Raw genomic sequence first — 12,098 nt, forward strand, 5'->3', positions numbered from 1 at the left:
AACGCACCATCTGTGGATGTGATTAACTGTCGTAGTGCATCTGATACTGCAAGAAATTGGAAAAAGCGTGGAACGTCTTTCTTCTAAAGTCTGCTTAAAGTTCTAGATGGAAACTCGGTGTTTGTCACAAACGTCAAAGTTCTAGGCCAGTAACGTGATATTAGGTTCCAAGACAGTCTAAGTAAGTTAACTATAATGCCTACACTCTTTAAAAAAGATGGTTCTTCAAAGGTTCTTTGGTAAAGATAATGGCTCTATAAAGAACTAAGAACACTCCAAGAACCATTTGCATGCTTGAATGGTTCTCTGCATGGTGAAATGGTTGTTTGATTGATGGTGAATGTGCTGTAGATGGTTCTATATAGCAGCAAAAAGGATTCTGCTGTCGTTATGATGTCAAGCTTGTTATAATAGAAGAACAATTTTCAAAAAGGTTCTATGTAGAACCATATGTACCACATTCTACATCAATCTGAACAACCATTTCACAATGCAAATGGCTCTTTGAGTGTTCATGGTTCTGTATCAAGTTGCTGTCTTTACTAAAGAACCCTAGAAAAAACATAAGAGTGCATGACCAAATGACTGATGGTAGGTTCTCCTTCTTAGAGAGCATCAACTTTTTTGGGGTATTTAAAATACAGTTACTGTCTATGATGAAAAAAACGAGTGTAATATTCTTACCGTGGGTTGACTGTGTCATTCAAAACTAATTCCATTCATTTTTTAACATTTCTTTACAATTAAATAGTCTATTTGTGAAAAGAGTCATTCAGGGTGGTTTGGTGTGAAATGCTCTGTTCTAGAGAAAATTAAGAGTTAGAATTGTTCACAGTGGTGGTGATAGGAACCAGACGTCCACCTCTAAGAGCTCCCTCACGGAAAGTTTTCACATGAAATGGTTATGAATGCACACCCTGAGGTCAGAGCTGAAGTCTAAAATGATTTGTTAAAGCCTTTCATGGTGGAGGGATACATGCAGGGTGTTGTGAGGCAAAATAGTAACCAAATAAAACTTATTTTTTCAGATTTATCACTGTTATCATAATCATCATCATCATCCTCATCATCATCATTCCATATAAAAACTCAGAAGACACATGTAGGTTCATGTCTGGTTTTGATAGTGACTTAAATGTCTATATTTGTGTTGTAGTCCTGGCGACCCCTGGTTCCTATAACTACCACTGTAAAGACACCTGAACCATTTGACACCAAACCACTCTGAATGACTCTGCTTACATCTCCGTGATTAAATTACACAAAAAAGCTGAAAAAGGTCAGTTGATCTATGTATATAGTACAATGTACTGTAAGCTTAGTGTAGATAGTATAGGGTGAGTAATGACGAACTATCTTTGTCTACTGCATGAAACAGTTTTAGAAATTCTGTATTGCTCCAGTAAAACAATTGTGAAGGGTGTAAAACCATCACAGTGTATCTGCTTTGTAATAAAAGTGAATCTAATGTCGAATGTATTCTTTTAAATATTATAAAATGCAAAGCAGTTCTGCAGTAGGAAGCCGAAAAGAGCAACACAAGTAGTTTTTGTACTGTGTACTGTCGTTTTACCTTGTACAACTACTACACTACTACTCATAACTATCTCATTTGTTTCCTCCTTAGGAAACCTAACAACCTGTTACTCTGAAAAATGTTCGATTCTGATGTTTTATTCTTTCAGCTTAGTAGCTGGAACTTGTCAGGAATTTCAGTGTAACTGAATTAGACTGTCTTGAATGTACTTTCGCCCAAACAGTTACACAGCACTTTGGAGTTTATATCTCACACCTAACCCTTTAAAGCAGAACTCCACTCATTACAAACTCTCTGCATAATTAAATCATTACGATATAAACAAAGTCCTTCAGAGTGGTTTAATGTGAAACGCTTCATTCTAGAACTCTGGTTCTTGAACGGTTCTTTAGTAAAAGCAATGGTTCTGTCTAGAACAATGAGTTTTATACAGAACCATTTCATGCTTAAATGGCTCTTTGCATGTTTGAATGGTTCTTCAGATTGGTGGCAAATGTGTCGTATATGGTTCTAAAACACCAAAAGGGGTTCTGCTATCGTTAGGATATCAAGCTTGTAACAATAGAAGAACCGGTTTTGGTGCTATATAGCATGAACGCACTCTGAAGAACCATTTTTACCATGCAAAGAACCATTTAAGCATGAAATGGTTCTATATAGAAGTCATGGCTAAACAGAATCATAGGTTTTACTAAAGAACCCTTGAAGAACAATCCTTTTTTAAGTGTGGATAAAATCTGTCTTGTAGTCATGGTGACGCCTGGTTCCTATCACCACTGTAAAGAAATCTGAACCATTTCACACCAAACCACTCTGAATGACTGTTTACATCTCAACCCCTGAATAATGCAGAAATTCTGACAAATCGGTGGAGTTCTCCTTTAATATCTAGAACTTATTGGACTGTATATGTAAAAGCTTATGGCCTTGCAGACCAAATCGGATCGATTCATGCAATCTTGCTTGTGGCTTATTGACCTAATTGACTACAGAAAGTACCAGTGAGGGGCTCACACCCACAGCTTGTTGATGGGAATCGGCTAGAATATTGAAATACAGTATTTCATTAAAGCATTAATGGAACATAGAAGCATAAATTACACTTAAGTCCACACTTCACAATCTGCAGTCACTTCTCCTACTGAAACTAAGGACCAGTCCTGGTTCAACAATGGCTGGGACCGATGCTCAAAAGGTCAGGCTTCACGTGTGAGTCAGTGCCGTGGTCACAAGAACCGTCGTAACTCGATTGCCGGGGCAAACCCTTTTCCTGTTCTCATTTAAAAGTACTGAAAAAAAGCCCTTTCTTTTCAGTCCTCTTCTTCTTCTTTTTTGTCTTTTACAAGATCACGAGTAAAAAGAAGATCAAAGTGGCCATGAAAGGGTGCCTGGACTCTTGGGAATCTCGCACTGGGGTGCTAGCTGCATTCGCAGAGGGGAGGGGAGGGGGGTCTGCCCTAGAATTTTTCAGCACTGTATGTGTCTTTTGGCATATTTTCTCTAGTTTGTTACGCTCGGAGTGCAGTTTAGATCAGTTTGCATGGAAAATGGGATCGTTTGGAGTCTGAAAGAAATGTGTTGTTAAGAATCGTGGAGTTATTTCACGTTTACATACAGAGCCCTTCATAACTATTGGGACAGTGAAGTGATTTTCCGGATGGAAAAAAAAAACAGAAATAAAAAGAACAGAATAAAAGTCACTTTTTAACCTGTTTTGTGTTTAGCTTTTTTGGATAGTGTTCTTTTCTTCTTTCCATATGTCACTAATTTTAGTTGGTGCAATTTGAATTGGTCTGATGCTTGCAAAAGTTTGTGCACCCCTGATCAAATGACATGTTCATTTTCTAAGTGAAAATAAGTGACATGTCCTATACAGAGAACACAATTTTTGTACTTTTTTGTGCACAATTACTATTTATTTGCTTTAATGTATTGGGGAAAAAATGAAACATACAAGATGGCCTGTCTAAAAGTTATGTCATATTTTTTATTGAATGTAATATGTTAAGCTGAACAAATAAATAGAAATTAAGCACTAATATTGGCAGAAAAGTCAACCAGGGGTGTTCAAACTGTTTCAAAAAGGGGGCAGAAGCTGATTTGAAGTGTTTCTGCGGTTTGAATTGATGTAACATATTATGTTCAAACTACTTATTTGAGCTTAATGAACCCAGTTAAATTGTGTGTTAATGTTTTAAGGTTGAACCAACACACTACTTTTGCAGTTTATGACTGTATATTACTGAGCGCACAGTTGTGAGCAGGGCATTTTTGACTTCACTCTCCCAATATTTATAGACGGACCATGGTACAGTAAAACTCTTCTCAGTGTTGTATTTTGCCCTTTCCACAGAGCAGGATGAAAGATGTAAGGCTTAAAAATCTGGCGTATAATCTATTTTATAACTATCAAAATAAAAAGGAACATAAGAACATAAAAGGTATACGTTTTGTCTCTTTTCCATTTGTTTTTATCTCGCTTTCCGCTCACCAGCCGGTCTTCCAGCACTCACCCTTTAAAAGCATTCACAGAAGTCTCTGCCAGTAGGCCTCAGTTTATACTGCTTTACAATGAATTATTCTGTTATCTGTTGAACTACAGTGATAAACTAAAGACCTCCTTTATGTTTTGTGTAGCTCTTCCAGGACAGGAGGGAAAAGGGGGAACAAGAGACACTCCGAGACGTGGCGGGAGCGCAGCAGAGCACGCTCCCATGCCTGAACGAGTTGTGCGTTTGTCTAAGAGCAGCCGCAGCGATCTACCACCATACCGGGAATCTTGCCATGGATGATCTGCTGCTTGTCGTTGAAGTAGAGCATGTTTATGGGAGACATCTTGGTGGGGGTACAACATGGGCCCGCTGAGCCTCTGGGGTTGGCGTGTTGGACCAAGTGGGTGTGCGGGTACTTCTGCATGAACATGTACTCGCACTGACCCGAGCAGTAGTTGGCTTTGTAGCGCTTGGGTGCGATGATCCAGTCCCAGCCGAACGCTTCAAAGTCCACCGTGAGCGGGTAGCGACAGCAGCGGGATTCGGTGGAGTGCTCGTCGCAATCCAGACCCAGGTTCCGCCGCGACCGCTTGGTGGTCTCGAGAACTTTCACCTCCAGGAACGGCTGCTGGAGATCAGGGGGGGAGAAGAGAAGGAGCGGGGAGGAGAGAGATGGCGAGGTTAAACAGGGAGATGGTGATGACTACAACAGCGTTACTAGACAATCCATCTTGAATGCGGGGCTGGACACAATATTTATCACTGTTGTGATAAATTACATCACATTTTGCTTTTCTGAGCATACTGTGGTTATCAATACTTAACACTGAATGAGTGCATGTTTTATTACAAAGAGAGCATAAATAGGCATGTTTAGTTTTTAGTGGACAGTGGTGAAACGGCGAAAGATCATTTTAAGGTAGTTCTTGATAGTATTTTTTAAATATAGCGCTACAGTTACTGTGATGCTATTGTACATTTAGCTTGTCCATTTTTATAGATATAGTGCTCAAAAGTGGGTTATCACTGTTTTCAGTAACATAAAAACAGATCTGCTGCAGATAGATGTATAAATTGATTTTAAAGTGATGCTAATAGTCTAAATGTTTCTAGAATAAGCTGTAAGAATTGAGATATAGAAACTGTGGATGATTCTATAGTAAGTGAGAAAGCTGTATGAATTACGTTATTATAAAAATTCATATGCAGAATGACTCATACAGTATTTAACCAGAGTACATTTTTTGACATAAAAATTGATAGTTACAATTGCATATTATTAGTTTTATTTCATAATGTACTATCTTTTTGCCATGTCATAGCCATACCTTCTCACACCTCCCAAATCATTCTGTAAGTTGTTATTGAGTAACTAGAAATCGCTGACATAAAAAATGGATCTCAGGGCGTTTTTTCTTCATTTTTCATTTATTTATATGGTTTAAAATGCCAGTTGGCCTTGCGTCAATTTAATGATAAATGGACCAACAGAAATGCTCCAAAATGGCTTAGGATAAAATGTTCCCTTGACCTCTATACTAAGATATGAATGTTTTTGATTCTCCTGTAAACTTACCATTTTGGAAATGCAAAGTTTTGGTCTGGCAGTGGTGAATTATTAATATGATGAGTGATTCCATATTTTTGAACAGCAGTTCACAGTGACCGAAACCGCTTAAACAAGTCTATTTGAGATTGCTTAACAACTTGACACGTTTGATTTATGCATGCAGTTAGTGCCATGAACCATGAGTTTCTATTGTTACCTACATTAGCCTCATACCTCTGGAGCAAAACTAAAAATGAGCCAGTGCCTTAAACTGTACCCACTACCAGACACGCTGAGCTTACTGACACAGTTTACTGAGGAGCTCATGTTAGTGATGTAATCGCTAATTAAAGTGTAAGAAATCCTTTCAGACCATGTGAGCTGTGAGAAGTTGTCAAATTTTGAAAAAAAGCTGACATTCTACAGGGCTATACTTGACCTTTTTTTGTCCAAACCTTGACCCTGACGCACCTAGTAATTCTCAAGAGATTTTAAATCCAGTGTCTTCGCGTTTCATTGTTCTCCATAAAGCACTGATCTCGTCTTGTGGCAAAGCAGCTGGACGCAAGCAGGAGTTTACCATGGCTCTCTGGTGCGGGAAACAAACCAAGAGGCCACTGAGGTCAGATCCTGTCAGCTTGTACTCTGCTTTCTTTGTTGGATAAAGAAAAAGAGGAGAGAACCCTGAGAGGTCCAGAGGGAGTTTTATTCTTTCTCTGCTTTTTATGTTGTTTTTTGTACTCTCACTAAAGAGTCTCTGATCTTTTTTTTTTTTCTTCCTCCCTTTTAAAAACAACTTGCTGTGCAAAGGGATGGGCTGTTACTGACTTTTGGGGAAACAAACTTGCCCTTTGGAGGGCCGACAATGGACTATGGTATGTACGAGCGTACCTGTCAACAGTCATATTTTTCCCACGCTTACGATTATTTTGCCATCTTCCATTTCCTGAGACTACTATTTTGGAATAACTGACTTTATACCTTTAAAAATAGGCTCCTGAATGTTTCTTGGCTTGGATGTACAGGTCTTTTCTTTAAGAGTAAGCTTTGGAAAAGCTTTGGAGTCTGAACTGCTCCTCAGCGCTGACTGGAAAAATGTCAAAATGAAATGCAGACACATGGACTAAAAAAAGGTTAAAAACAGCCTAAAATGCACATTATGTAGCTCAGTTCAGAATCCAGAACAGAATTAAGTTTTGTATTGTTTTCATGTCTTTATTCATCAGTGTTTTCTTACTACAACACCCAGAGAACCAATTGTCTGCTAGCCAAGCCTCCCAGCTATAAGCTAATAAACACAATCAAGCTAGCGTTAATGTAACTCTTACCTCAGTCCTTGAAAAATACCTGAACTCCAAAGACCACTTTTTAACCCTCTCAGAGAGAGAAATGAAGCCAAACTGAGGTTTGTATGTAGCCGGACAGCTACCTTGCTTACTAAAACTTTTACCTGTTCTTCTAATCTGAACAGCCATTTCTGTGTGATCCATTATCTCCACTGCAATGATCATTTGAGGACAAATATCCACCACAAAGCACTTGTAGTTTATCAAAAGTCTTCCAACCTTTAAGAAGATCTCACTCTAAAGGGTAACATGGCAAGTATGAGGCAAATATTCACCTCTACAACAGATGTAGCATATTTTAAAGTAGCCACTGAGCTATAAGCTAATAACCAAGCTAGCATTAACTAGCTTGGTTATTAGCTTATAGCTCAGTGGCTACTTTAAAATATGCTACATCTAACTAGTCTTAACTAGTGTAACTCTTAGGTCAGTCCTAAAAAAACAGTGATTCTATCTATATTCAGAAGAACCTGGACACCAAAGACAACTTTTCAACCCTTTCAGAGAAAATGAAGAGAATTGAAGAAAATATTCACCCCAAAGCAGTTGGGGTTTGTCAGAAGTCCTCCAACCTTTAGGAAGGATCATCATGGGGGAAAATCTCACTATAAAGGCTAAGGTGGCAAGTATGTGGCCAATAGTCCACAATAGAAGGTCAAACTCTTCATTTGAGCTGGAAAGTCCCATTAAATCTGGACATCTAGGCTGGTTTTAATCATTTGTGCTAGGCTGTATAATTACAGGGGAACAGAGACAGCGAACTCTCTGCTATTAAGGTTGCTAAACTAAGACTTGCTTCTGCATATTTGAGCAAAACATTTTTGTTTTTTACAGTAAATTTTGAAATGATAAAGCAAACCTTAGGTGGCTTAAACGATTTGAAAACAATTTTGAAATCCTGTGTCATTAACTCATTTAACTTCAATGGCTCTTTGGTAGCAGGTCTAAGGGTCCTTACCAGCCCTTCTTCTCCAGGTCTCAGAGAGGTCACAGCTAGGTCGTTGCCACTTTCATCAAATGCATTTATGTCGATCCCCCAGTTTGTATGTGGCTGCTTGAACCAGTTTTGCAGGACGTGCTTGAAGTCAATGCTCTGCCAGTAGCCCGATCGCGAATTCAGCTCAATCTTGAGCGAGCGGATCCTGATGTGCCGGCTGCCCTGGTCAGTGACAGGCTTGAGTCGGAGGATCTGAAGGTAAACTGTGGAGGTTTGCTGCAGGGGCCGCAGGTACACCCACAGCTGGGCTTTCAGAACCTTGGTGAACATCAGCTTCGGACTGAACTTGAAAAAACAGCAACTGGGCTTCCCGTCCACTTGCACTATTGGCTCCGCTGTGGAGAGATGAAAAGGACATAGTATTTCAGTCATTCAGTAATGCCAAGGTGCAGTATATGTCTAAAGGTATCCAGACATTCCTTCTTTTTACTGAATCCAGCTGCAACCATGGCTAATGCAACTTGTATAATGTCCATTTAAAAAGATTGACCAATAGTATTGGATGCTCTGGAGCTCACCCAGTTCACCCAATGCCAACTGTCAGTTAGAGGGGTATAAAGCCCACCAGCACTGAGCTGTGGAGCAGTGGAAATGCGTTCTCTGGAGTGATGGAGCTCCATCCAATACCTTTGGGAAGAGTTGGAGTGATCTAGAACTGACCATCCAACATCAGTACCTGACCTCAGTAATACTCTATCAGATGATCACAGCAATGTTCAACATCTAGTGTAAAGCCTTCCCAGAAGAATAGAGTCTGTTATTGCAGCAAAGGAGACAAACTCACAATTATTATCCTTTATTTCAGAAGAAACACTAGTGCCTCCAAACTTCTGTATCCTGAATGTCCCATCTTTGTCAGAGCAGTAACCATTAAAATGGAATATTTTAACATTATTTCAAAAGCGCTAAATCATTCCAACAAATTCCAGACTTCTATATAAAAAAACTATACAAATATTCTCCAGCCAGCTGGGAGCCAGTTGAGTAATTTGTGTCAGTCAACTGTAGATAATCTGGTCTTGCGACAGGACTATATCTCTTCAGCACCTTGGACAGTGGCCTTCAACTTTAGGTACTTTGACTCCACCTTAGACATTTTCAACGTCAACCTCAACACTCAAGAAAACATTTAGTCATGATTACAAATTTCTTATAAAATGACAAAGTACGTCATCAGCAAAGGAGATCCCCTCGTCCCTACTTCTCAAAGTGTGTGGTCATATTTATAATGCTGATCTGCTGATTGGGACGGCTGTTATGGCATTTGTCCAGATCATGAAGCTGTGAGCAATGCAATCAAAGCAGTGTCCTGTTTTATTGTGAGGATTTGGCCAAAGAACAAACTGACCTGTTTTGTTGTGAATAGTTGACAAAGGAGCCTCTTTTCGCAAAAGGCCGATGAATTATGTTCACCTTCTGAAACAGTGCATGGAGTACCACTTTAGCCTTAGTGTAGTATAGTATGATTACAGTCTTAAAACTGGATATAATTACAATTTTACTTCAAAAAAGTAAGAGATTCACCTTATTTAAACAGCCTTTATGAGCGTAATTTGGCCTTTAAAGAAAGATATGTCCAGTGAAGGCAAGACGGAGTCTTTTATGGAGTGCCAGCAGTACATCATACCACACAACATTCAGAAAGAAGAATATTTGTAATTCACTTCAAAGCTTTCCTGTGTATACGTGCAATAGCCAGTGTGAACGGAAGCTCTTAAGGTCTACTGTATTGTAGCCATTGTGCGCAGAAAAAGTTGATCTCCAGAGGTATGCAAGGTTGGTAGACGTTGGATTTGATTAAAATCTGTGTGCAGATGATTACATAGCACTGATATGAGAAATCTCAGTTCTTTCCAGAACACTTCCAGAACTTCACAACAAAGTGTTTTATAATTTAGATTTTTAGTTTAACAGTTTATATTCTGATAACGGAGGTAATTTAAATGCATTGGCATTCAAATTCAAACTTTATCAATGAAGTAAAATTACATCAATACACAGGAATTCAAGAGCTATTCTTAAATGAGTGATCACATGACTTCAGAGTTTCATATGGTTTTTAAAGTTTTATTTAGTTTATATTTTTATATTATTAAATGAGCAACTTATCAATCAGTTATTTCCGAAATCCAGTTATTTGCAAAACACATGGATGGATGGATGGATAGATAGATAGATAGATAGATAGATAGATAGATAGATAGATAGATAGACCTCCTATATCCACCTATTTAGCCAAAATCAGTTTAACTCCGCCCACTCACACTACAGTTATAAAGAGTGTTTTAGCCTGGACTGCTTTTTGAATGAGGCACAGCAGAACAGAGCTCATTTCCGTATATCAGCCATGAAGTGACAGTAACAAACAGCCTGTTCAATTGTAAGGGATAAAAAAGGGCTGGAAAAAGGTCATTTTTAAAATGAATTATGACAAATACTTTACAAGTGAATAAAATACAAGACAAATGTAGGACATCATATCACACCATTAAAAAGACAACATTCTTGTCTTCCTGTAATCATCCATAAAACTATAATGATTTTTGCTCCACCTCTACAAATTTTCCAGTGGTGGGTGAACGCCCCCCAATGTCTATACTATTGCTCAGCAAGGTCAGAGACCCTCCCTGTTTCACTCTGAAAAGCATCATGGTAAGAAAGACGTGTTAGGAGTTCAGGAGTTAGGACTGATTTAGCTGATTTAAAATGTGAACATAATCCTGCAGTACCTTAAATGAACAGCAGGGACTTGTGAAGACCATGTGGGCTGAACCCCCTATTTATCCCCAAGAGAACAAATCTGAGGGGAACAGTTTTTTCCCCCACATTTCAAAAACAATAATTATTTTAAATGTAATACAATAAACTAATGAGCTGGGGCAGTAGAAAGGAACATGTTTGAAGCTCCAAATAACAAGACAATTCTAAGAGCAAATGCCTTGCACATACGAAACAATCTCGAGCCATGTGTGCCGTTTCCTACAGGGAAAAGTATGCCTCTTCGATTTTACATAAACTACGGGGACCTGTCAATCACATGCAAATCTGAGGTTGCCCCGGCAACCCACAAGGTCTTCCTGTGTCAAGAGGTCATCTGGAGACCTAGGTCCAGTTAAGAAATGGGATTAAGGGTCAGCACTGTCAGCCTTTTACATCCCTAGTGGCACAGGGAGGGGTCAGGCTTAATAGCCAAATTGAGTTTGAAGGTCAAGGTCAGCCCTATGGCAGAGGCAGAGCCAGAAGGGGGTCAGTGAGGGCGCTCGCCTCGGGGCCCTTCCTGCTGGGGGCCCACAGAATAAACAGATAGACAAAAATAAATAACTAAATAAATAAATAACTAAATATTTGCTCAACTTAACAGAAGGAAGTGTGTCATTGGGAGATGATGACTGAGTGATCATGTCACACCAAGTTGTAGCACACTGGCCATGTGCTATTGAGTGCAGAGATGGTTCTCATGCACACTCAAGCACAGAAAGTTCTCACTTTAACTTTTGCTCTATTGCTTCTTTTTCATCCAACCAGCAACTCCAACAATGACAAAGTACAACAACAGCAGCAAAGCCACCATGAAGATGAACAGGAAGAAGAAAACGGTCAGGCAGCCAAGAATAAGAAAGATGAGAGGGAGCAAGATCGTGACACTGAAAACAAGAAATGAGCAAAAGAAGTAGCTGTTAGGGATGCATGATCAGACTCATGCAGAGATACAGTCACCAATTTATTGTTTGTAATTTTGCTCAGCTCAGTTTTATGAGGTGTTTAAGGTGAGGCAGGTAAGTGCTCTTGTGCTGTACTTGAACCCTGCTGCTGCACCCAAACTAAAATGTCAAAACAAAGTTATACACAAATCTAGGCTTGTCACAAGTATTACATAATCACCTACTCGCAGCTATTTGAGATAAACACAGATATATGATATGATAGCAGTTATTTAAGATGACTACAGCCATTAGATTTCACAATCATACATCACAAGCTACATTATTAGGAATAAAGATTGTGTGCAGTTACATTTTTCATTTATCAAGGTACAAACAATATACATGTACCTCAAAGGTTCAACAGTGGTTTTAAAGTCTAATTGTGTCACGTATTCAGTGAGCGCTCAGAAAGAGATGGACTTCATCTCCCAGACTCCACTGGGAGATCACGTGACTGAGCATCTTTCCTCAGA

The 12,098-nt window shown here is 39.1% G+C and overlaps 1 protein-coding gene across 2 annotated transcripts in view; it reads right to left on the reverse strand.

Moving 5' to 3' along the window:
• Positions 1 to 460: 460 nt before the first annotated feature.
• LOC108431504 (growth/differentiation factor 11-like) overlaps positions 461 to 12,098 on the reverse strand; it is a 44,753-nt gene continuing 33,115 nt past the window's right edge. The window contains exons 2-3 of one of the 2 annotated variants that reach the window (XM_017704708.2): positions 7,883 to 8,256; positions 461 to 4,657 (exon numbers count right to left, since the gene is read on the reverse strand). In XM_017704708.2, coding sequence (XP_017560197.1) covers positions 4,277 to 4,657; positions 7,883 to 8,256 — 755 coding nt within the window. In that variant the 3' untranslated portion in view covers positions 461 to 4,276. The remainder of the gene's footprint in view (positions 4,658 to 7,882; positions 8,257 to 12,098) is intronic. The other variant, XM_017704709.2, reaches the window with a different exon arrangement.

This window comes from Pygocentrus nattereri, chromosome 21, assembly GCF_015220715.1.
Source record: "Pygocentrus nattereri isolate fPygNat1 chromosome 21, fPygNat1.pri, whole genome shotgun sequence".
NCBI classification, from domain to species: Eukaryota; Metazoa; Chordata; class Actinopteri; order Characiformes; family Serrasalmidae; genus Pygocentrus; species Pygocentrus nattereri.